Consider the following 26,189-nt stretch of genomic DNA (forward strand, 5'->3'; position numbering starts at 1 on the left):
CTTTTGTTCCCCTCTCTGTTGCTGGGAGCGGGATAAATTCAGAGCAATGAATTGCCATTTTGGAAATCAAAAAGGACAGGGAGAAAGCGAGCACTGGGAAAAGTCAAGCCGTGCCATAGCTCGCCATCAAGTCTCTGTAGCTGTAAGATCAGAGGCAAAGCGGAGCTGCTATTGTAGAGAGGTGGGTTTGCAGAATGTGCAGGAACAGACACCGATGAATATTTTGGTTTGGTATTCAGGAATACGTGAGGCCAGAAAATTGCAAATAAATGGAAATGGCCCCACTGGAAGTCAGTCCCAAAGAATGGGAGAGCCTTATTTAGAGAGTAGGGTAGGGTAGGGTAGGGTAGGGTAGGATAGGATAGGATAGGATAGGATAGGATAGGATAGGATAGGATAGGATAGGATAGGATAGGATAGGATAGGATAGGATAGAAGAGTTCATTTGGAAGGGACCCACAAAGATCATTTAATATTATCCTTCCCCAAATTCAGAAAAGGGGCTCGTAAAACTGGGGTTAAACAACAGGAATTTCTCAGGAATCTGGTGAGTGTGGGTTACACTAAAATCTGAGAACAGCAAGCACTATTAAAGTTCAGAGTGAGAACAGAAGAATCATCCAGGTGAGTATGATCTAATCTCGATACTATGCAAGGCTTTGGAACAACCAGGCAAACAAGAATACAAAAGAAAATGCATCAGGGGTTCTCAGCTGAATAGTTTTCAACAGACCAACCTGATGAAATAGCTTTTTAGCAAAGAGAAGGCATCAGATCTTATCAAATGCACTTTAGTAAAGGCCATTAGTAAAATGTTCACGAAAGGCTACATTAAATGAAGTGTGTGTGTGTGTGGGGGGGGGGGGGTAAAGGCACTGTAAAATGGCTGAGGAACAACCTTGAAAGGAAAGATGTCAGGCAGGGGGGCAGTTACTGCAATTTTTTTTCTCCTGGGTCATTCGTCTCAGAACAAAAATTCAAGAATGAAAAAGCAATGTACTGGACCCAAATCTAGTGTATTCCATCAGTACAGGAAAAGGAAAAAAAAAAAAAAAAAAAAAAAAGGTTAAGGTAACATACAGCAAGAACTGGGTTGTCATGAGGACTGGAGTAATATGAGATGAGATTCACAGTGTAAAAAAAAATCATGAAATTCACAGGGTAAAATTGTTTGTGGTGTGAAATTGTTGTTCGAGTGACAGAAGACTAAAAGCAAGACTCTGTTCTTGCAAATAGCTCATCGCCAGAACAGGCAAACCTAGAAGCTGTCTTAGTCTGGTCACAGGAGACCTCTGGAGAAGAGAAATGCAACAGAGACTTTGAACTCCAGACAAAAACAAAGAAGGACTCATGCCTTTATTGTTTTTTTTCTTGCACTGAAGAGCCCAAAACTGGCCACACGATTCCAGATGCAGTCTCCAAGTGCCAAGCAGATGGAAAAACTCCCTTTCCTTGATGGGCTGGCCATGCTTTTGCTGATATAGCCCATTATGCAGTTCCCTCTGCCTGCTGCAAGGATTCACTGCTGACTCACATTGAAAAGACTGTAGGAGGTTGGTGATGCTACTGGAAAGAATATATTTTAGAAAAAGGATGCAAAATTTATAAAGTAAGGTGTAGGAAATATCACCCTGCGGGAGGATAAGAGGCTTATCAAATCACCAGGGAGTGATTCCATTCAGGGTGTGTTTTCACAGGGAGACAATACCAAAAATCAAAGAGAGCTGTTTAACTGAACAGAGAAAGGCATAACCTCCTGATGCTGCTGCTTCTTAGTTAGACAGACTAAACTTAGAAAGAAAGCTTAGTTCTTATGAGTGAGATTAACAGAAGCAGTAGTGTCCTCATCTGTTGGAGATCTTCAATCATAAGTGGATGCCTTTTGCCAGGGAACATTGTCACTGAGTGCAACTCCACAACTTATGAAGTCCTGCAGGTCTGGTTATATTTACTGCTGCTGCTCTCTTTAATACTGGTAAATGTTGCCATCTTGAGATACCTAGGGGACATCCTAAATGAAGCAGGGCTGTGATCCTAAGTGGTTGGCACAGTCTCTGAGCTGTTGTGGTGTAGGCCATCTAGTTTCACCAAATCCCTCTTCTGGATTTAGTAAACCAAGAGCAGTGGAAAAGGGGGGTCCTCTGGACACCACAAGCCACAAAAAATTAATAACTTATTGTTGGAAGAACTAAATGAAGATTTTTATCTACTTGTTTACAACAGAACGGTGTCATGGAAGCTTGTAGGTGCCTGACACCTTTGAAAGGGAATGGGATGGGACGAGATAAGATAGGATGGAATCAGAGACTCATGGAATATCCTGAGTTGGAAGGGACCACCAAGTACCATCAAATCCAGCTCCTGGCTCCACACAGCAACACCCCAAAACCAGACCCTATGTCTGAGAGCATTGTCCAAACACTTCTTGAACTCCAGCAGGTCGGTGCTGTGACCACGTCCCTGGGGATCCTGTCCTAGTGCCCAACACCTCTGGGTGCAGAACCTTTCCTCACCCCCAGCCTGACCCTGCCCTGTCCCAGCTCCATGCCGTCCCCTCGGGTCCTGTCGCTGTCCCCAGAGAGCAGAGCTCAGCGCCTGCCCCTCCGCTCCCCTCGTGAGGGAGCTGCAGGCCGCCATGAGGCCTCCCCTCAGCCTGCTCTGCTCTGGGCTGAACAAACCCAGAGACCTCAGCTGCTCCTCACACGCCTTCCCCTCCAGACCCTTCACCACCTTCGTAACCCTCCTTTGGTCATTCTCTGATAGTTTTGTGTCCTCTTTATATGGTGATTCCCCAAACAGGCCACAGTACTGAAGCTGAGGCCGCACCAGTGCAGAGTGGGGCAGGACGGGATGCAATAGGATACTTGCATTACTGCCCTCCACCATCCTTGTAAATGTGCCCAACGTAATTTATTACAGGTGAAATATAAGGGCTGTAGCTTAAAACCAGCAAAGAGCATCATCATTTCACTTCCTGGATATTTTATGTCTGGTTTTAAAGAGCTGTCGAGGTACACACTTTCTAAAACTGCATCCATTGCATCTGTCTTTCCTGGAGCACCTAACGAGCAGTATCATACAAGTCTAATTATCATTGCCACACGTCCTCAGTACCCAATGCTCTAAAGCAGGCATATTGCTAGACCTAGTCTGTGTTCACTGCTATGCATTTTGGGAAAGAGTCACAAAAATTGCTAATTGCAAAGTAATGAACAAGGGAAAACAGGCCAAAAATTATATTAATAATGCAGGGCTCTACATGTCTTATTACTGCTCTGGAAAATATTTAATTTACGGGTACAGAGGCAGCCTGTGTAAACAATACGAGGATCACAGAGGTCACTATTCTTACCAGGAACAAGTTGGAAAGAAATAAGCCCCATGAAATATCTGCACAAGGTGCCTGGGTGATTTGCCTGAGGGCAAGCGGTCCCAGAACTGCTTAAAAATACACTGAATTACATCAAGGCTACATCATATCTAATTCAAAAATACAATGAAAAATATGCTTCGTGAAGAACCATAAAAGATTCTTCCCCTCCTCTGCTGGCTTTTCTCCAGCTCTGTTGTTTCTCCTGTCGCATGGAGTGCCTCAGCATCACCCAGCATTGCTTTCTTTTGTCTGCCAGTAGATTCACCAACTCATCCTTTCCAGCCCTTGTGCCTTAACTCAAATTATAGCGGTTGGTTTTGCATCCAGAAAAGATGAATCCATGCAAATATTGCAGCTCCTCATGCTGAGCCAACATTAGCGATGAGTGGTGGGGTTTATTTGTATTCAAATATGAATAGCTTGAATTAGGGATTCCCTGTTGAGCATTTATAGGAACATATACATTCAATATCTGTAAAATAAAATGCATCTGAAAAAAAAAAAATAAAACAACGATTGCTTGTCAAGAAAAAAGGAAGCTGCTCAGCACAGCTTAATTCAAGTAAATTGAATTATTCATTTAAGAAGCTTATGAATGGCCAGTTGCTGAAATGAGCAGAGTTATTTCCTTGCAGTGATCATGGGAAAGAAGAAAAAGATCAAGGCAAGAACAAACAGGAAAAGCAAAGAATGAGCAAGGGGACTAGGAAGGTGTGAACATGTAGTGTCAAATAATGGGAGGAAAGGGCAAATAAGAGGGAGAATGGAGAAGGCTGTGGTAAGAAGGTTAAAGAGAAGCAGAGGAGAGATTTGGAAGATTCTTTCAATTGTATCTCTGCAGGTTGCCCAGGCATGAATACTCTGAAGGCAGTAATTTTGAATTTTCACCTTCTAATACTCTCTGTCCTCTCTAGTTTCCTAACTGTTGTGGTGGGCATGGGGGAAAACGAGAGAATGAAGCAGTGAAGAAAATGCTCATGCCTGGGGGCCAGCTGAGATCTTGGCATGCTGGGAACCAAGAACAATACTTGTCACAAACAAAGACAGAGATATTGGTACTTAGAGATGGATTCCTGATATGAACCGAGTGGCAGGAGGAGGAACTCGAGCAAAGCCATCTTTGGAGAGGTGGCGTTTGCTTTCTGGCGCGTGCAATGTCACTGCGACCTGCTGGACCCGCTCCCAAAGGTGCCTGGAGGCTGGGGCCATGCTCCAGTGGGCTTCACCTCCCAGCTCCTGGCCACTTGCACCAACTCAGATACGTGGGGGCAATTCTGGCTGCCCAGCACCACCGTCTTCAGCCCTGCTCAAGCAGCAGGAGCTGCCTGGGGTAGGTTTGCTCTCCAGGGCTGCAGGAATCCAGCCTGGGTGTCCTTCTGATCAGGCACTGGCTCTGGACACTGTCTTCAAGGTACAGACCTGACGGACAGAACTGGGGCATCAAATCCATCACAGGGAATGGTTTTCAGGGTGCCTCCATCCGCACTTTGTCGGTGAGTCTCTTCAAGGGTCTTTCCCAACCTGATGCTCTGCAACACTTTCATCACATTCATTTGGCCTTACAGCTATTTGAATATTTTTTTGTCTCTTTTATTTCCCCCCTCCATATTGATCATGACACAGGCCTAAAGGAAATGAAGGCAGAACGGTCCATGAACACGAATTGCTAAATTTCCAGTTACCATGGTGATGGTAGAAGGACATCTCAGAGGGCTGTTCTGAGTCCTGGACTTTCTGGGGTCTTCATTACCAAATTGCAGAATGGAATAAAGATTGTGCTTACTGGATTTGCAAACAGCAGGCTGAAAGGGACTGCAGCATGTGGGAGAATCCTGGCGAGCTGTATTTTTTGCAAAAGACGGGAGCAATCGGTGGAGAAGGTAGAGCAGGCAATACCTGGCAGTGCAGCAGTTCTGCAGGAGAGGTGTGGGATTGCACTGGGCAGCAAGGTGCACGGAATGGTACAATGTCATCCTGCTATGGAAACGGCAGAAATCCTTATTTCTTTATATACGTATTAAGGGTTATCACTGCTCAGGCACTTAAATCAATCCATTTGTTACTGCTGACTGCTAAATTTCCAGGCAGTGCACTGCTCACTGCTTAAGCACCGTGTTACAAGATGAGGTGGAATAATTGGACAGAGTCTAGAGCTGAGAGGATTAACAGACCAAGAAAATGCAATCTATAACAAAAATCTGGAATAACTGACATCATGATGATGAGAAAAAATATGTGGGAACTGTGATGCCCTGCAAATCTGGAAGAGAAAGTACATAGGAAGGGGATTGTGTGTGTTCCCCATGCCTAGGGTGGGCTGGATGATAAACAGTGGGCTTAAAGTGCAGCAATGACAGTTCCGTGTTGTATATAGGACAGGGTTCCTGTGGGATGAAGTCCATTGTGCCATCCTTTGTACCACTTTTTGTCCTAGTATTTGCAGAGATGGGACACCAGCAGCATGCACAGTGTGCGGCATGAAGTCCCTGAAGTTTGGTACAGCGACATGCCAATTTTTTCAGTGCCCATCCTCAGAAATCCCAGCACTCAGATTTCCTTTCTGACTGCCCCCAGACACTGGAGGTGAATTTTTCTGAAGTTCTCTTTGGGAGCACCTCTTTCCTGGAAGGTGAGAGTAAGTTTGCCATCCCTGAATCTCGTTTGCCACCTGCTAACGCTGCTGCTCAGAGCTGAGGTCCTCCTGCCTTGCAAACTCCTTGTGAGCAGCTTCAGTTTCACTGCCCTGGACAACCTTTTACAGCGGAGCTCCCCCCGTAGCAGGGATCAGACTATCTGCATCCTAAAAAGAGTGTCTCCAGACTAGTGGGGACGACACAGGGAGCTACATTGAACACGGTCTCTGCTAAATTAATTAGAGGGGATTTGCACCTGTGGTTCCCGTGGTGGTGGGGATGGGGACGTGGACACCAGGTCCTTCCCAAGCTGAGGCTGCTCACACCTGGCTTTCTTTCAGCATGTCCAGAGACTGGTCCAGGCAGCGGGAGGAGAGCTATCGGAGCATCGCATCCACTGCTCAGCCCTATTGCATAACTCGCCTCTCCTCCCATGGTTGAGAAACGAAGCCCTGAGATACCGATCTCGCTTTCTCTCAGGTCCCTCTGCCCCAGCAGATCTGTCCTATCTGTTCACCGCTGGTTCTTGTCACAGTCAATGATTTTCCTTGTATTTCCATATGATTTTCGATAGCGGAGCTGGGGAGGGCAGAGTTTCGCCACCACAGCCGGGTGCAGGGTGGAGGGGCAGGAGGAGGGTGCTGTGCCGTGAACCGTGAGAAGTCCATCAAGCAGCAGGACCTCCCCAAAGCCCTCCTCTCCTCGCTATAAATAGGAGGATCCCCAGCCTCACCACACAGCGGTGTCCAGCTCAGGCTCACTCCAGCTCTTCTCCCTCCAGCCTCGCTGAGATCCCAGCTCGACCCCAGCCATGAGGTTCCTCTGCCTCGTCTTCGCCGTCTTCCTGCTGATCTCCCTGGCCGCCCCAGGTAAGCGGGCAAATTGCACTAGAAAATAATTTGGAGAGTGGTGGAAGAGCCAGATGGGGGTCAGGGCTGCAGCACACAGCAGTGTGCCACCCTTCACAGACAGCTCGGGGTCTTTATCAGCTTTAAAGGCTACGATTTAGTTGATTAGGTAGACAGGTAGCTGCTGGTCTCCTGCAGATGTACACGACTTGGTTAACCCAGGCTGCTTTAAATGGGGCTTGGTGTTCGTGTGTGGGCAACTGAGTGGCACCCTGCAGCTAGTAAATAGATATCCTCTTTAGAGAAAAACTCACTTCACAATTAAAGTACTACAAAGAGCACTTTCATGTGTTTTAGATATTTTTGACGTCTTCTAGGTCCAGGTGAGCCGGGCTGCGGTGTTTCTATTTCAGTCCAACGACGAAACTTTTGTGCCAAGCTGGTTCTGAGGATGCTCTCAGGGTATTTCTCATCCAGAACGCAGCTCCCCTGCATACCCCTGCAGCCTGCTTCCCACTTCCCTCTACAATGAATCAAATTCTGGGCTCAGAAGGGTTCCCAGCCCAGTACCCATTCACTCAGGACATCATTTTCAAACAGTCTCCCACCTTGGTGCCTAGTGCTCGGCACTTGATTTTTATTTTATTTTATTATTTTATTTTATTTTATTTTATTTTATTTTATTTTATTTTATTTTATTTTATTTTATTTTATTTTATTTTATTTTATTTTATTTTATTTTAAGCACTCTCCCTCTGCTTTCCTCTTGCAGGCTACGGGCAGGTGAGGAAGTACTGCCCCAAGGTCGGGTACTGCTCCAGCAAGTGCTCCAAGGCGGACGTGTGGTCCCTGTCCTCCGACTGCAAGTTCTACTGCTGCCTGCCGCCCGGCTGGAAGGGGAAATAAGGGCTGGGCAAGCAGCCCCCGCGGACCAGGAGGCAGCTCGGTGGCTTTGGGAGCGGCTTCTCAACTGCCACCCCCTCCTCTGGATAAATAAAAAGAGACAAAAAGATGTAACTCCTGTGTGTGGTGTGCTTACTCGCGTCCCGTGGCCCCAGGCAGAGGGTTAAGATGGTTCCCCAGAGTACAGCCCAAAAAGCCCATTAGCAGTGTGTCTCATCAGTGGGTTTTGCACAAAATTGATAGCAAAAGAGCTCAACGTATGGAGTTTTCCTCTCTTTTTTGATAATTTAATCAATGGTGGGTGGAAAAGGGCTGGGTGGATTGCTCCTGCCCTCTGGTTCCCAGAGGCTCCTCTGCACCACCAACAGCATCGGTTGGGCTTGTTGGAGGGTTTCTGCCGTGGGCACACAGCAGCCTGTGCTGATTTGGGACCAGCAGGTAGCCGAAAACCTCTGCCCTTTCACCCCTCCTTCTGCACTGCCACGGAAACCCAATGCATGGCCCTGGCAGGGTCTGTAAAGGGAATATTTGCAGCATTCCTTTCTGTTAAAATAATTATCTCCATCCTCATCCCGTCCCTCTGCAGCTACTCTCCAAATAGAAAACTGTGTCACTGGCTCTGTGCCCTTCCCGTGAGGCCCTTTTGCATGTTTCTGGGCCCTGGAAAAGAAACCACATTTTCCAGTGACAAAGCAGACTACTGTAAAGAAAATGCCTGAGCAGAGGGGTGAAGTGACCGTGAATAGTTTTCACCTAAAGCTTCATCATTTTAATGCAGTCATTTATGGACCACTCTCATTTGAAGCTTTCATGGTGCTCCACTGCCAGAAAGGACAGAAATTCTTGGGAAGTGGAGAAACTCTTGCTCTTTCCGATCTGGCAGTGAGAGTAACATGTAAAGTGACGCTAAGTTCCCATTCCAACAGCACCATAAATTGCAGCTCCAGGAGAAAAGGCGCGCTTCTGAGCCCTGCTTCTGTAACATGGAGGATGATAGCAGATTGGATCCTGGTTTTAAGATGGTTTTATTTTTTTATTTTTTCCCACCACTTTTCTCTACTCCTTATTTTCAGTGAAATACAATGACTTCTGTGGAGACATTTTGAAGGAAACAAGCTGCACACAGCAGCAAGAAACACCTGCCACACGAATCTGGAGATGCCATGCTGCCTGGTGCGATGCATTTTTGAGATCTGTCTTTTCCTGTAGTGACAGTCTCTGTGCATCTGCCCTGGAAGAAAGAGGAGTGCCAGGCATAATAAAAAAAATATCTAGTCGGAGGAGTTGTGTTAGCATGCCCATCTGCTTTGCTGTCAGATGTAGCCACATACAATCCCAGACAGCAATCGGGGCAGAATCTGACTTTTTTGTGCTGGGACTTCGTTTTTTTATGGCTGACTGCATGTTGTCTGAAGAACCATGACTCATGAGGGTTTTTTTCCAATTGAAGCTTCCTGACCAGGAGGAGACTGAAGGCTCCCATTTCCCTCTCTGAATCACAGAATCACACACAATCACAGAATTTCTAGGTTGGAAGAGACCTCAAGATCATCGAGTCCAACCTCTGACCTAACACAAACAGTCCTCCACTAAACCATATCCCTGAGCTCTACATCTAAACGTCTTTTAAAGACCTCCAGGGATGGTGACTCCACCACTTCCCTGGGCAGCCCGTTCCAATGCCTAAAATGATACATACAAAGTTCAGCACCTAAAACTCTTTCCTCTTTTTGCACAGGGATGTTAGCTGTCGTTAGAAGAAGGCAGACACTTTCTGCCCGAAACAGGAAAATTAAGTAAGTGCTCTTAAATAAATTTCTGGCTACAATTCCCCAGATTTCGCAAGCTATCCCCTGTGATGTTGCTATTCCCTGCTCTCTCTTCCTCTGCTGATTGCTTGCTTCCTGGTCTCTGCTGAGCCATGGAATAGCCAACGTAGAGCCATTCATTCGACTTATAAAATTAGTCTGATTTCTCCTATGTGCATCACTCCACATCGACCTACGCTGGATTTCATCATGGTTTATGAGCCAGATACTCAAAACTGTGAGGTCCTGCCGCAGCCATCACCTTTATTACCCTGAGCAACGCAGTGCCAGTAGCAAATTTTGCCATCTTTCCATCCAACCCTTTTTGCACATCTTTTACGGCCAAATTTACCACTGCAGCCCCTGCAGTGATACCCCACGGATCTGCCCGTGACCTCCTTCTCCATCTGTTTGGGCCCCCTGGCCATCTCCTAGTCCTTGAGGCATTTTTTGCTGCCACCACCAGAGAGCCCCGGCAGGTTTTTAGGACAGGATTTTCCTCTGTCTTCTCCCATGTCTTATATTTGGGACTAGCACAATTGTGCCTTATCATCCTGTTGGTCCTGGACCCCTTTTAAGTTTTCTTTTTTCCTAACATAAGCATCTCCAACCTTTGCACAGCAAATCCCCATTAATCACTAAGATACGCAGCAGTCATAGGGCAGCTATTGCATCCACGAGTTCCTCTAGGACTTTTGGGGAAATCTCTCTGGATGCTGGAGGTTTGCTGCTGTTTATTCCCTCCCTTCCACTGCTGTTTCATTTAAGACCAATCCTTTGACGAGTGCCCACAAAGGTTTGGCATGAAGACCTCCTTGCTTTCTCTCAAGGTGAACACAGTCGCAAATATTTCATTTAGTTTCCACGAAGTGGCCTTAACTTTTCTTAGCTTTACTATTTCAGCCATCTCCTGCCCTACACACTTCTTTTTTCTGATATGTTTGAAAAAAATTAAAAAAAAAAAAAAAAAAAGACGTATTTCAGGAGGTTTCTTTGCCTTTTGCAAGTTCTTCCTGCAATTCTCTGCTGAGCAGCTTTATTGCGTTTTACACGTTGTCAGGCATAGTTTATTATCTTTTCTGTTGCCCACGTTTGGACACAATTTCAGCTTCTTCCTTCTAACAACCTCTCTCATCCCACTGTTCTGCTGTGACCTTTTCTTTTTGCTCTTTCTCTGGGCTTTTCTTTAATAGGTGTCATACATTCTCCCTGAGTCTCCAATACAGTGGCCTTAAACAGCTCCCAGGGTGCCTGCAAATAATCTGTTTGCAAGGATTTAACTCCTTTAGCTGTCCCTTTTGTCTTCTTTTTAACATTTCCCCCATTTTTATATGGCTCCCTCATTGAAATTAAGCACAGGAATAGCAGCCTTTCCATCCCCTGTTGCTCCTGCAATGCTGCAGAGCATGGTAAAACCACCACACCCAGGGTAAAACTTTGAGCTAAACCCAGTGTTTTAGCCAGCACCAAGTGCTGCTCCTGTTATTTTGCATACCAGAAGAAGTAACTGAGCAATTGCTTGTGAGGACTTTGTCTTCTCCTGCTAGGCTGGTGAGCCTCTAACTGGTGTTTTCTCCCTGTAAATGTACAAAACCCCTCTACACCAGTAATTTATCCACGCTGACTTTGTAAGGCTTTATAAGTATTTAGACTTTATAAGTATTCAGCTACTTCTCCAACAGAAAGTGCTTTCTAGGGCCTAAATCTGCTTCTTGCCATAGCTGGAATTTGTAACAGAAACTGAACCAGATGAGTTTTTTTTTTTTTCTTGGACGTTATAAATAGCTCAGTCTTCAAGATAAGACAGTAATCAAAGTTTACAATTTATTAAAGGAATAGAGGTAAGCAAACAGAGCTGGGTGCACCAGGAGTCTCTGTTCCACCAAGACACATACCAGTTACATCAAGCAGCTGATTTTTATGCTCCTTTGTCCAACCTGGCTGGATGTCAGAGACTTGTGCAATGTCCCCTGCAAGCTTTGTCTTTTAGTTGTTCTTCAGCTCTCCCCGTCTCCTTAATCTCCTGGCCAGATGTCAGAGACTTGCATAGTGTCCCATGCAATAGTCATAATAGTTAGCAGTTATTCTGAAACCCCCCCAGATATCAGAGACTTCAAGGAAAAGCCTACAAATACATTTCCCTTCAAGCTCTCTATTGACACGAGTTGCTAAAACATTCCTTTGCAAGATCCAAGAATTATATACATTAACCACTCTGTTTTTCTTAGACTTGTGCTTATACAAGGGTCTGTAAGACAGAAGGTCACATTCATCATACCATGCGGCCCTAGCATTGTTCCATACTAACATGAATCAGATGAACATATCTCACAGTGCCAACTAGGACCACCCTGTCCATCCCCCAACACACACATTAATTCATTTCTGAGCACCTTCTGGATATAGTCACCTCCGAGACGAGGTCTGGGCACAGTTTCTGAGATCTCCGCACCAGATCCTGGTAGGCAGGATTGTGGCTTCCTACCCAACCCTTGCGCCTTCATACCCAAGCAGGTACCACACTGCCAACACCGTGCTGTGAAAGGTGTGATGCCGGGGGGTACTTTTCTAAGACGTTGTGCTCTTTTTTCATCCTTTTTCCAAAAGTCTGAACGTCCCAGAAGCCCCTTCCAGACGTACAACACTGTGTGGCTCTTTGGATGCTCGCCTTCATGGTGCCAAGAGCCCTGGAAAGCACATCGGGCTGTAACAGTGCAATAGCTGAACATTTCTCTCATAATCCTGGAATGTTGTCATTGATTTCTGATCGCCAGGGCATGACTCCTTCCATTTCGGCTTTTCTCTTTCGTATACCTCATCATGACTTTCTCTCTGCTTTCTCTCTGCTTTGTAAACAAGACTGGTTGAAGCCCTTCCTGCAAGCTTACAGTTCATGTCTGGTGCACTTATCCTGCAGGAAAGCAAAATAAAATCCTGCACGACAGTGATCAAAATGCCTCCTGCAAAAAGGAATTTATTATTGACAGTTCTTCCAAGAGACTGGTCAAGTTTGTGTCCCCATCAGCTCCTGTCTTGCCTCCAAAGGGATCCTGGATGCTCTTTGCACGGGGGCCTTTTGCTTCCCTTTTGTGAAGACCCCTTGGGCAAACATCACTTCCACACAACAGAAACAGCATTTTTGTGGCATGCACCAAGCTCCAGCTATCTACAGGTAAAGGAGATGGGCCCTGAAGGTGAAGGAAGCCTTCCTCCCCTCCTTGCACTGCAACCACAGCCTTTTCCAGGCTGGAAACCACAAAGCAGAGCCCGTGCCATCCCTTCCGCTGCTCAGCGCCCTTGGAGGGCCCCTCTGCTCTGCAGGAGGCAGAGGAGAGCTCTTTTATCTCCTCACAACGGGCATTTGGAATAAGCTCTTGCTATCAGAAACTTTCTATAGCTGCAGAGAGCATTTTGAAGGCTGGAGATGCAGCAGAGCGAGAGATTTTGCTGCTCATTCACTTTCACAGAGCTTTTCTTTTCACTTTCTTCACACTTTTTTTCCTTGTGGAAAAATGGGAAAGAAACAGTAAGGTGTTTTTTTTTGTTGTTTATTTATTTATTTATTTATTTATTTTTTCCTGCTGTTGTTCAGCAGCTTCTTCTGCAAGTTTTATTATTTTCTCCAACTCCCAACCCCGTGTGGCTGTGCAGTCTTCTCACCAGCAGCTGGCTGTTTCAGGTGCTTTTCCCTTTTTTCATTTGTTTTTTTTTTTTTGGATCCTGTTGCCCAGGGCCAGGGGAAGCTCGGGTAAGTAACCACTGGGTAAGCAGGACTCCTGTCACTCTCAACATTTCCTTGCTGCCTTCCCCTGGCTGATCTCAGCCCCACGCTGATGTTAACCCCTCTCGCTCAGCGTCTCACCATCTGGTTTGGAAAGAGAAATCTGAAAGAGAAATCTTGACAGCTCCTCCTGCAAGGGGAAACATCGCATGGGATCCCACAGCTCCGTCAGGACTCCTGGCTTCTTGCTCACTTTGGCAAGAGATGCATCTTTTAAAGTTATCGGGTTTCACAATGACCCTTTGTCCCATGGATTAAATAGCATAAGGCTGCTTGCTCTCTTCAACCCCCCGCCAAAAAAAAATCTCCTGATGTGGCTTGTTTTTACCCGAATTATTAGTGGTAGCAGTTGGAGCAGCTCAGGTTACACATATGGAAAAAATTAAGCCGACTTTCTTTTAATCCTAAATTAACCAAGTTTTCTGCGAGGGAGTTTCCTTCATCATCCCCTAACCTGACAAACACCAGTGTGGGAGCCTTTTTCTGGGTTTGAAAGGCCCCATGGCTGGAAACTTATTCTGTTTCCCAGGGAATTGCTCAGGAACTGGGCTGTTTTCTGTCCCATGAGGCAGTCAGGAAACTGCTGCTTTTTGGCACGAACATCCCACCCTCTGATATTGCTCCTGAGCCTTCCCTGGCTGCCTTTTGTCGATGCTTTGAGCCCCCCAGCACTAGACCACTCCCTGTCCCCATCCCCGTGCAGAAAGCCTGGAGTGAATGGTTTATGGTGTGATGGAGTGGGTAGGGACCAGGAAAAGTGTGGAGGAGGAGGACAGGATATCAGGCAGTCCGTCCTCTCCCAGCCTTTGCCACCACGCTGTTTTTAAGGAGGTCCCAAAGCCCCTTCCCTTCCAGACTGACATTTTGCAGTCACAGGTCTGTGGTTATCAGAGGCGCATTGCGTTTGTGGCCCAGGGAGGCTGCAGAACCTCCCCTGGAGCTCCCTGCCCTTGAGGGGAATGAACCACACGGCACACACAAATCACTTTTGGCCACATTTACTTCAAAGCAACGAAACCGTCTCCGGCACGCAATGAACACAGCGCTGGGATCTCTGCTGAAAGCACCGCTCTTTGTCCACCGCAGGGCTCCGTTGCAATCATTTTCCCTTTTTGGGAGGGGGGATGCAGCAGTACATCTTCCCACAGGTCTGGTGGAACGTCCACTCGTCCGTTTTGGCACACGAGTAGGAGCAGTACCCTGCGCAAAAGCCCTTCTTCTGCCCGTACCCTGCGAGGGAGGAGAGAGAGGTGGGTTATAACAGCAAATGTCCTGCACCCTATGACAGCAAGCCCCAAAAAGTTGGAAATTATCTCCTCGCTGGCTGTGCTGGGGCAGGGGATAGGTTTGTGTTTAAACCCTTGCAGGGAAGGAGTGGTGTTTTCTGTCCCCGTTGAGCCAGGTGGAGAGCTCGGCACTGGAAGTTCATCCCTACATTGACCTATACAGCTTGCTGGCTGCGTGGGGTAAATCATGTCCTAAAGTGCCCGTTTTTGTCTGTCCTTGCTGAAGCTGAAGGCAGCAGAGGGTGGCCACAGGAGGATGAGCCCCAAAGCTGGGGGAGATGCATCCCTCCGTCCACCCCACAGACCAGAGAGGGGGAGGCAGGAGACACCAGGTGCTGTGGGCAGAGGGCGAAAGGGGAAGAGAGGGCAGGAATTAGAATCAAAAAGAGTGAGAAAGGAGAAGGTCAGGAGGTGTCTCCAGGGCATCCCTTGTGGCTGTGAGCCTCTAAAACCTAGAGACCCAAGGTAAGCATTTGGAAACGGTTCTGCTAGAGGCTGTGCGCCCTTAGCCCTGGGGACGGCATCGCTCCCTTACCTGGCGCGGCCATGGAGAAAAGCAGGAGCACGGCAAAGACCACGCAGAGCACCCTCATGTCTGGAGGACGGTGGGGATCTCGGCACGCCGGGAGCAAAGCAGAGGTGTGAGATGGCCACGGTGAGGAACGCTGGAGGCGCTGGGTTTTATAGAGCCGTGCCTGACATGAACAGGGAGGAGGAACTCGAGCAAAGCCATCTTCAGAGAGGCGGCGTTTGCTTTCTGGCGCGTGCAATGTCACTGCGACCTGCTGGACTCGCTCCCAAAGGTGCCTGGAGGCTGGGGCCATGCTCCAGTGGGCTTCACCTCCCAGCTCCCGGCCGCTTGCACCAACCCGGACACGCGGGGGCAATTCCCCCTCCTCCAGATCCGGCTGCTCAGCGCCGCCGGGTGCAGGCCTGCTCGACCCGGTGCCAGCAGGAGCTGCCTGGGGCAGGTTTGCTCCCCAGGGCTGCAGAAATCCAGCCTGGGTGTCCTTCTGGTCAGGCACCAGCCCTGGACGCTGTCTGCAATGCACAGACCTCACGGACAGCACTGGGGCATCAAATCCATGATAGGGAATGGTTTTCAGGGTGCCTCCATCCCTGCGTTGGCACTGAGGTTCCTCAAGGGTCTTTCCCATTGATGCTCTGCAATAACCCAAGAGCTATTTGGGTGTTTTGTTGGAATCTCCTCAAAAGAAACATGAAGCTGATTGAGGGAAACAGGCAAATATCTAAACGAAACTAAAGCAATTCCTTCCCACACCACATCTGATCAGAAATCTGTTGTGAGCCCAGTGCTATCCTGCCTAATAATTTTTCTGGTCATCTAGGGACTGTGCTTGCTATATTCACAAATAAAAAGTTGTGAGGGACTGCTACAAATTAGAGGACAAGGTGAGGATTCATGCTAAAGAAATAATAAACCAAGTGCGATTAGGGAACAGGGAGAGCTACCCATCTCCAGACGTGAGTAATTAGCTGGGGATTGCAGAACAAGGAGTTTCTGTCTGCGCAGCAGTCGTGCAGGAAAATTTCAGGTTGCAGTGGATCACGGGTAGGAACAAACGAGCAATGTCCTGGTGCTGGGAAGCCAGCACCAATTGTCCTGCAAGTTTAAACAGAAGCTGGGTTGGTGAAACACAGGACGTACCCACGGCACCCTGCACGTGTCGGAAAGTGCATCCATCCAGCTTTGTACACCGTACATGGAGAAAATAAACACCGTAAAACAGGCAAAGTGCTGGTTAGAAGCAGCAGCCATGAAACAGCATGGGAGAGAGTCCAAGAGCGTGTTTTTGCCCAGCAAAAGTCTCCAGCCTGCAGCACCATGAGGTTCAGGGTCTTCTTCAATAAGGATTTGTATCTAATTTTTGCATTTGCAATTGCTTCTTGAATTAATAAAGTGCTTTTTAAGATGTCTGATATTTTTCTCCAACATCTGGTGGCAACGTGTTCAACATTTCAGCTACATTCAATGTGAAGGGTATATTTTGTCTACTTTTGCTATGAATGTGTGATTCAGCACATCTCACCCATTTCTTGGGTTAGACTTGCAGAACTGCAGATGTCCCTTAGCCCTCTACAATTTTTGTAGCCTTGTGATACATCTCCAGTAACTGCTTCATTCCTGAGCTGAAAAGCTCCAGCATATTTAACTTTATGGGAATGAGCCCCCAGCTTTTAACCTCTTCTTGCCCTATTACAGGCCATCAGAAATCGAAAATCAGAAAGCAAAAACCCAAATTCTAATCAAAAATCATAAAGCTAACATTTCTTAGCATACAGTTTTCCCCTTTTCAGCCTTGCAGCTGTGTTCAGAGCCCCCGGATTCCCAATCCTCCTCCCTCCATCATTTGTACGAAGATTACATATTTTTTCCCAAACCACATAATTTTCTGGAGGGTTTGAGAGGGGGGATGGTGACCAAAGTGTCTGCAAGCAGTCAGCTGATCCAGGCTCCTGGGAGAGACACTCAGCCCCTGTGCTGCTGCCCATCGGCAGGGTGAGAGGGGACAGCAAGTGATGGATACGAGGTTTGCTGAAATTATTAGAGATATTTTGCAGGCTGGGTTCCCATGAGGGTGGGAATGGAGGCACAGGCCCTGGGCCCTCCTGAAGCCAAGGCAGCTCACAGCAGGCTCCCTCTGTCTGTGTGCTGAAGGGCCTAGACAATGTTATCGTGCGAGTTATCGGCACATCGCGCCCGCTGCTCAGCCCTCTTGCATCTCTGCCAGAGGCCGAGAAAGGCCCCGAAATTCTGTGATACCGATCTCGTCCTCCCCTCCCCGTTATACTGCAGATCCCCATCAGGTCCCGCTGACCCATCCGCCCCGCTCTTGCCAGCCCCTATTCCTTTGTGCTCCCTTCAAAGGCGGCGCGTGGATTATTGGCCGATATTGGGCAACCGGGAGGCGGCTGCCAGCACACCTGGGCGCAGGAGGTCCTGCTGCTCGTTCCCCCCACTGTGTGCCCGGCCATGAACAGCACGGTCTTGGACGGGTTCCCGTGGCTCCCCGGCATCCTCTGCGCTGCAGGAGAGGGCTCGATAAATACCGGCAGCCTCAGCCTCCCTCCACACCGCCTCCTCCTTCTCCTCTCGAGCTCGCTCCGGCTCTTCTCCCTCCAGCCTCACTGAGATCCCAGCTTGGCCCCAGCCATGAGGTTCCTCTGCCTCGTCTTCGCCGTCTTCCTGCTGATCTCCCTGGCTGCCCCAGGTAAGTAGGAAAAGTGGGAGAGATGAGATGAGACTGTCTGGGATTTATTCCATGCAACTTTGCTCTTGGAAAAATAGATATCGCCATCTGAGGTGATCGCTATAACCCGGTCAGGTACATCAGTGATTTAGTTCAAGGGGCTGGGATGTAAAAAGGGACTAGCTCAGGAAGATTTCTGGAGGGATAACTGAGGTTAAAAGTTTGGGAATGAGCTTAGGACAGACAATTCCTAACCAAGAGAGAGCTTCACATTTCCAGAGGGGACGCTTGCCACTCGATTTCTGTGTCATGGAGCAGTCCTGGGCTTGAGCAGGACCTCCCCATGAGCAGGGGCTCATCCCATTCAGTATCCTCACTCTGGAGGTGATGAAAGGCTGGAAAACAGGGGAAAAGGGCACCCTCCTAACCCAAGCACTCTCCCTCTGCTTTCCTCTTGCAGGCTACGGGCAGGTGAGGAAGTACTGCCCCAAGGTCGGGTACTGCTCCAGCAAGTGCTCCAAGGCGGACGTGTGGTCCCTGTCCTCCGACTGCAAGTTCTACTGCTGCCTGCCGCCCGGCTGGAAGGGGAAATAAGGGCTGGGCAAGCAGCCCCCGCGGACCAGGAGGCAGCTCGGTGGCTTTGGGAGCGGCTTCTCAACTGCCCCCCCTCCTCTGGATAAATAAAAAGAGACAAAAAGATGTAACTCCTGTGTGTGGTGTGCTTACTCGCGTCCTGTGGCCCCAGACAGAGCACTGGAACAGGTTCCCTGAGCCCAGCCCAAAGTGGGGGAGGGATTTGGGATGAAAGCTGTCATTTTTGCTCTCTCCTTCTCCCTGCCCCTTAAGTCAGCCCCCTGGAGAGAAGAATCCAGGGAGAATTCATTTCCTTACTGTTTTTTTCAGGCTACAGGATGTCTCCAGACATCTCAAAAAACATGGGTGGTTCAGCAATGCCTGCTGTAAGCATGTCATACCCCCTTTTCTGTGCAAATACCAGCAGACCCCCCAGAGGTGGTTGGACAACAGAGGCACAAATTGTCTGTCCCACACCTCAAACCATGCCTTTTCTGCCCAAATTCTTTGGGCAGGCTGCCCAGCCAGGGCTTCTTCAGTTTGAGGTATCGGCACCATATGGGGGGGGGTCAGTTTCTGGTCTCAGGTGGGGAAAAATGGGTATGGAGAAGGGCTGGCACAATTTGGGTGAGATTAAAAAGAAAAATAGGGAGAGTTTAGCTCTTAGGTCTTTACCTAGAAGGATCTTTGTGCCTGGGACACCTTTACATGGCTGCCAGGTGTGATTTGGAAGCTGCAGGAGATGATTACCCTCTAGAGCCACGGCTGGGGACGAGGTGGGATCTCTCTGCTAGGTTTATTCATCTCCCACTTAGAGCGAATGGACTTGGAGCCAGTGCTTCTGCAGGTTGTGCTCTCCAGGGCAGATAGCCCTAACCTGCTTGCAGGCAGGTCTGGAGGGAACAGCCCAAAGCAATGCCAATATTGTTCAGTCCAAAACACTCGGTCATTGCCAGGGAACACAGCCCACGGTGTCTCTGCTCGGACTGGAGGTGCTGTGGTTGCTATTTCTCTGCTTGCCACCGTTTGGTCACCTCTGCAGGCGGTGCTTTGCTCTGTTCCATCCATTTCTGTTTAAAGCCCAACTCTTAGAGGACTGAAGAGAATAAGAGACTAGGACTGAGCTGCTATTTTCTCTCTCTGCAGGAAGAGACTTCCAAGTCTCTTGCACGTGGTTGATGAGCAGGGTGAACCTGGGGAGTGGTGCTGTCGGTGTTCAGGAAAGTGAATTAAGTCCCTGACGATGAGACTGGTGGCCTCACTTTCAGACAGCCAGAGTTCTGGAAAGATATTTATATTTATATCTATCAGGAAAGATATTTCAACTTTATAAAAACTTGCCTGTCCATTGCCACAGTATGTTGGCTCCTAGCAGAGGGGCTAGGTTTTGACATAAAAAGAGAAGGTACGTGGTGGCACTGGCTTGTGTAGCACCAGTCCTCTCAGGTGTCTGTTTTGGAAGGGCAGAAGCACTCTCAGACCTGTCCCTGTGACCTCTCCATCCCCAGACATGTACCCTGGGATTGGTAGTGACAATTGGCCATGATAAGAGCATCATCACCGAGATGGAGAGGAGCCCGGCCACGAAGGGAGAGACGCCTGCAGAGGCCACGCAAGATGCCTTCAACACCCCGTGACAAATGGGCACAGGGTGGATGTCTCATTGTCGGAGGGCCACTGGGTTGGAGTGACACGATATCCCACGGAGCAGCAAACAACGTGTCCTTGGACAACAGCAGAGTCACGCCCCTCCTTAACGCTGTCCTTTCTGCCACGAAATGGCTATAAATATCGGGATTTCCAGCCTTATTTTAGCAGCAGATTCAAGCTCCCTCGGCCAGACTGCATCCCAGACCTGCTGTGATCCCGGTGGAGATCTAGGCATGAAGATCATCTATGTTGTGTTTGCTGTTTTCCTGATGGCCCTGATGGCCACCCCAGGTAAGGTGGCAGGTTATGTGGAGAAGAAATGAATGAACCATAAAGGAAGGAAGGTAATGAAGACTTTTCCAGGGAAATAGGTGCAGGTGGGGAGGGTCATATAGAGGTTTTGGGTGGGTTTGGCTCACCAGATTTTGGGAAGGAGACCAGCTGCTGAATCACACTGGCCTAGATTTAGACATCCACCATCTGAGGGTGTCTTCATGTCAACTGAGTCCCATCACAGTCACTGGAGACAAATGAACGCAGGCAGAGCAAATCAGCTCCTCTAAAGCTGAATTTCAATTTATGAACCTGGATGGTTATGGCTATTCTAATAACTTCAGCAGTGCCAGCTCTGAGGCCTGAACTTGACACTGAAATTAAATCTTCCAAGACTTTCAATTATCGGTTTTGCTCTTGGCCAAATAGCATGGACCCAAACCATCCTGAGACAAGGACCAACCATGGCCAGGGCCCGTTCCTAATGATCGGTTTGGGTGTGGGTGCTTTGTTGTAAGGAGACAGTTACCTGCGAGGTGGTGGACTTTCTGTGCCACTGACCATGAGGAAATAGCAAATGCAGACTTAACTCTCTTTCTTTCTACAGGAAAAAGCCAGTCAAAAAAGAGCTGCAATGGGTATTGTTCCAGGACGTGTGCTAAAGGAGAGAGGGAGGTGCACCCTGAGGACTGCAGGAGGACATCTTGCTGCCTGAGACACAGGAAAAAGAAGTCAAGCTGAGGCTTTCAGTGCTGGGAGGAGGAGGGAAACGGTGATGCGTGTGGCAGTTTCTTATTTCATGGAAATGGAGTTCGGTCCTCTCGTTAAAAAAGACCAGTTCCCACTCTGAGGTGTGCTGCGTGGTTCATTGTCTTCCCAAAAGTCGTGGTCGGGGGATCCGTGAAGATTTAGGGTCATGGTTTAGTGGGTGACATTAGTGGTAGGGGGATGGTTGGACCAGCTTGGAGGTCTTTTCCAGCCTTAGTGATTCTGTGATTCTGTGGTTTGGAAAGCTTTGCCATGTTTATAAGTGATCACAGAATCACAGAATCACAGAATTTCTAGGTTGGAAGACACCTCAAGATCATCGAGTCCAACCTCTGACCCAACACTAACAGTCCTCCACTAAACCATATCCCTAAGCTCTACATCTAAACGTCTTTTAAAACCTCCAGGGATGGTGACTCCACCACTTCCCTGGGCAGCCTGTTCCAGTGTCTAACAACCCTTTCAGTAAAGAATTTCTTCCTAACATCCAACCTAAAACTCCCCTGGCGCAACTTAAGCCCATTCCCCCTCGTCCTGTCACCAGGCACATGGGAGAACAGGCCAACCCCCACCTCGCTACAGCCTCCTTTAAGGTATCTGTAGAGAGCAATAAGGTCACCCCTGAGCCTCCTCTTCTCCAGGCTGAACAAGCCCAGCTCCCTCAGCCGCTCCTCGTAGGACTTGTTCTCCAGGCCCCTCACCAGCTTCGTCGCCCTTCTCTGCACCCGCTCAAGCACCTCGATGTCCTTCTTGTAGCGAGGGGCCCAAAACTGAACACAGTACTCGAGGTGCGGCCTCACCAGAGCCGAGTACAGGGGGACGATCACCTCCCTAGCCCTTCTGGCCACACTGCTTCTTATGCAAGCCAGGATGCTGTTGGCCTTCTTGGCCACCTGAGCACACTGCTGGCTCATATTCAGCCGACTATCAACCATCACTCCCAGGTCCTTCTCTGCCTGGCAGCTCTCCAACCATTCCTCTCCCAGCCTGTAGCTCTGCTTGGGGTTATTGCGCCCCAGGTGCAGGACCCGGCACTTGGCCTTGTTGAACTTCATGCAGTTGACCTCAGCCCATTGGTGCAGCCTATCCAGATCCTCCTGCAGAGCCTTCCTACCCTCAAGCAGATCGACACACGCACCTAACTTGGTGTCATCTGTGAATGGTGCACTCAATGCTCTCGTCCAGTTCATCGATAAAGATATTAAAGAGGACCGGCCCCAGCACCGAGCCCTGGGGGACGCCACTAGTGATTGGCCTCCAACTGGACTTGGCTCCATTCACCACGACTCTTTGGGCCCGGCTATCCAGCCAGTTTCTAACCCAACGAAGTGTGCGCCAGTCCAAGCCAAGAGCAGCCAGTTTCTTGAGGAGAATGCTGTGGGAAACAGTGTCAAAAGCCTTGCTGAAGTTAAGGTAGACCACATCCACAGCCTTTCCCTCATCCACCAAGGTATAACACGGCCAAACACAGGTACTGCACTTTCTCACACCAGAGCCATATGTGAGTCTCCTGGTAGTCTGCTCACGTGAAGTTGTCCCTGTGTATGGTTCGAATCCTGTGGGGATGTGCTGGAGCAGAGGTGATGGGGTGGTATCGGGGAGAAATCCACTGTAGGCCTCTGGCCTGTCCCAGAAGTCCTACCCTCAGACGAGCTGAGAGACCCCTACATAAATCTTTGTTACTTCTTTTTCTGTCCCAGACAATCTGAACCAACAGCCCAGACACAATCCTATGAAGGTGACATTTTCTGTTCCAAAAGCCCTTTCAGATTTCTTCAGACATCTTCCACACGTGAGAAACCTTATGAGCACCTGGGATTTTGTAGCTCCAACCCTCATATTCCTGCACTGTTGAGACATTTGGGAACCAACTCTGCAGAGGGGAAATACAGCAGCTAAAATCACGTCATGAAGTGCTCTGTGCTGTGCTGGCAGCCTTTGTAAGCACAGGCTCCATGGGACTGAATAGCTGGAGAATTAAGAGGAGGAGAGACCTGGCTGGGTCTGGGGCAGCCTGAAAATTGTGCTGCACCTTCTGAGCCTGCTAATTGCCACCGGCAATTACATCTTGTCCCCAAATGGACTTCCCTTTCTTCCATCTTGTGTTGTTAGCCCCTGTGTTCTCCAAAACAGGGCATGGATCCCAATGTCTTTGCATGAAGGGGTACATTGTCTCTGGCATCCCTGCTGAGGCAGGAGAAGACCCTTCCTAAGGAGACAGTGTGGGGAACTTGCCCTCCGACTGCTCATCCTTGACCAAGGCAACATCTCTCAGCAACACTGAGTTGCAGCCACTGAGGGTAGCAAAGAGCCCAACCTTGAGCAGGTTTTTGCAGCTCATCCCTTTGCAATTTTCAACTTCACCCTTCCATGCCAAAAAGTTTGGGTATTCTTCTCTGAAATAGGCTCTGGATGAAGCTGGCAGGAGGCCTGCAACACACCCCCTTACTTCTCTGATCTTTGGTCAGGTTCGAGGTTTACTTTTATTTATTATTTATTTTTGAGCTATTTTTGCTGTGTCATTCATTCATTCATGACTAACTAGCAACCTCCATGCACAAGAATTGTGTCAATAAATAGCGACAGCCCCATCCTGTCAATAGATCGCTCTAGATAGCTCCGGCTCCTTCCTCTCCAGCCTCACTTAGCTTCCATCTCGGCACCAGTCATGAGGTTCCTCTGCCTTGTCCTCGCCATCCTCCTGCTGGTCTCCCTGGCCAACTCAGGTAAGTGGGAAAAATGGATGGGATGAGATGAGCTGAGACTGGTGGGGTTCATGTAAAGTGACTTTAGCTCTTGGAAATATAGATATTGTCACCTAAGATGATTGCTATAAGAACTATATAAAGTACTATATAATAACTATAAATAGTTCTTTTGAAATCATCTTGATGTGACTATGGCTGTTTTATGCTGAAAACATAAATCCTGTCTCTTAAGGAGAGGAACAGGATGAAGAAATGTTGTCTTGCACCTCTGTCACTGACTGGCCCTGCAGCTGCATTATGGGGAATCTGATCCCTTCCACCTCTGGGTTTGAGCAGGAGCATGCATATGTGGGAGGACGGAGCAGGACCTCCCCGTGCGCAGGGAGGGGCTCATCCCGTTCAGTATCCTCACTCTGGATGTGATGAAAGGCTGGAAAATGGGGGAAAAGGGCACCCTCCTAACCCAAGCACTCTCCCTCTGCTTTCTTCTTGCAGGTTACGGGAAGGTGGAAAAGTACTGTCCCAAGATCAGGGGCTGCTGCCACATGCCTGGAAAGGGAAATGAGGGCTGGGCAAGGAGCCATTGCTGACGAGGAGGCAGCTCGGTGGCTTTGGGAGTGGCATCTCGACTGTTGAGCTCCACTGCCACCTCCTCAACTGGACAAATAAAAAGAGAGAAAAAGATTTAACTCCCATGCGTGTGTGGTGTGCTTACTCGTGTCCTGTGACCCCCGGCAGAGCACTGGAACAGGTTCCCTGAGCCCAGCCCAGAGTCTTGTTAGCACCACAGAAGCCTAGATTCCCAGTAACAGCAATCTGTAGCACTGCCGGGGCGTGCTGTGGGGGTGGGATTTGTGATAAAATCCGTCGTTTTTCCTCTCTCCTCCTTGCCCCTTGAGTCAGCCCCCTGGAGAGAAGAATCCAGGGAGAATTTGTTTCCTTGTCTCCTGCTCTGCTTTTTTTTTTTTTTTTTTTTTTTTTTTTTTTTTTTACGAACTGGAAAGGAAAGGGTGAAAAAAAATATATTTTTAGATCACCGCGTATGTAAAGTTACCAAAATTCGCTTTTTTTTTTTTTTTTTTTACATTGGTGGCTCTTACTCCCATTCATCACTTTTTTTTTTTTTTTTCTTTTCTTTTAGCAAACTGGAAAGGAAAAATACAATTTTTTTACATTACAGTCAATCAGTCAATTTTCTCCGAGTTCTTTGGGCATGCCAGTGGACCAGAAAATCTGCCATGTGCCCCACCCTTGTTCAGAGAAAGGGGGGAACAGATCAGTGCTGCAGCAGGAAGCAGGCACAAGAAGCTAGACAAGAAGGAAATATGCAGGGATCCCCTTTGTGCACCATTTTTTTGGGGGGGGAAAATAAAGTGTAAAGCTACCCAAATCAGCTTTTGTTTTTTTTTTTTTACATTGCTGACTCTCACTCCTATTCATCACTTTTATATTTATTTATTTATTTTTTAATCAGTACCTCCACAAAGGATACTGAGAAATCATAGAATCATAGAATCATAGAATATCCTGAGTTGGAAGGGACCCTTAAGGATCATAAAGTCCAACTCTTGACACCGCACAGGTCTACCCAAAAGTCCAGACCATGTGCCTAAGTGCACAGTCCAATCTCTTCTTAAATTCAGACAGGCTCGGTGCAGTGACCACTTCCCTGGGGAGCCTGTTCCAGTGTGTAACCACCCTCTCTGTGAAGAACCCCCTCCTGACGTCCAGCCTAAATTTCCCCTGCCTCAGCTTAACCCCGTTCCCGTGGGTCCTGTCACTAGTGTTAATGGAGAAAAGGTCTCCTGCCTCTCGACACCCCCTTACGAGGAAGTTGTAGACTGTGATGAGGTCTCCCCTCAGCCTTCTCTTCTCCAGGCTGAACAGGCCCAGTGACCTCAGCCGTTCCTCGTACGTCTTCCCCTCAAGGCCTTTCACCATCTTCGTAGCCCTCCTCTGGACACTTTCCAACAGTTTCATGTCCTTTTTATACTGTGGTGCCCAGAACTGCACACAGTACTCGAGGTGAGGCCGCACCAGCGCAGATCCCTGTATTGCGCAAATCCCTGTATTGTTGATGCTAAAATTAACTAATGTATTGTTGATGCTAAAATCAACAATAAAACCCTGTATTGTTGATGCTAAAATTAACTAATTAACTAAGTTTTGCTTTCTGCAATATCTGAGGACAATTTTTCCTTTCCTTTTCATCCATCTTCTAGGCTGTGGGCCCATTTCAGCTCCAAGGCACAGGGGAGTTAGCAGGGAGCTAACCTGGGGAACCGGGCTCCACAGCCTCTTTTTGAGGGGGAGGAAATTACGGTTTTATTTAGTTTTAATGCACTTGGTGTAGTTTTGATGTAGCAAATGGAA

The 26,189-nt window shown here is 48.2% G+C and overlaps 1 protein-coding gene across 2 annotated transcripts; it reads left to right on the top strand.

Moving 5' to 3' along the window:
• Window positions 1-2,831: 2,831 nt before the first annotated feature.
• Window positions 2,832-7,871, top strand: LOC311434453 (small basic protein 2). 2 transcript variants are annotated; one of them, XM_084514621.1, is made up of 5 exons: window positions 2,832-4,084; window positions 5,808-6,002; window positions 6,348-6,486; window positions 6,788-6,875; window positions 7,627-7,871. In XM_084514621.1, exons 4-5 carry the CDS (start codon window positions 6,818-6,820, stop codon window positions 7,758-7,760), a joined length of 192 nt encoding a protein of 63 aa, XP_084370747.1. In that variant the 5' UTR covers window positions 2,832-4,084; window positions 5,808-6,002; window positions 6,348-6,486; window positions 6,788-6,817; the 3' UTR covers window positions 7,761-7,871. The 2 variants fall into 2 exon arrangements, with proteins under 2 accessions (XP_084370747.1, XP_084370748.1); XM_084514622.1 differs by lacking the exons at window positions 2,832-4,084; window positions 6,348-6,486 and having other exon boundaries at window positions 5,863-6,002.
• Window positions 7,872-26,189: the final 18,318 nt, after the last annotated feature.

Source organism: Aythya ferina, assembly GCF_964211825.1.
Source record: "Aythya ferina genome assembly, chromosome: 3".
NCBI lineage: Eukaryota > Metazoa > Chordata > Aves > Anseriformes > Anatidae > Aythya > Aythya ferina.

Excerpts from the sequence above, each read along its gene's own strand:
- LOC311434453 (XM_084514621.1), top strand. The coding sequence starts at position 6,818 with ATGAGGTTCCTCTGCCTCGTCTTCGCCGTCTTCCTGCTGATCTCCCTG. Across the intron at positions 6,876-7,626 it reads GATCTCCCTGGCCGCCCCAG|GCTACGGGCAGGTGAGGAAG; the intron begins GTAAGCGGGCAA and ends TTCCTCTTGCAG.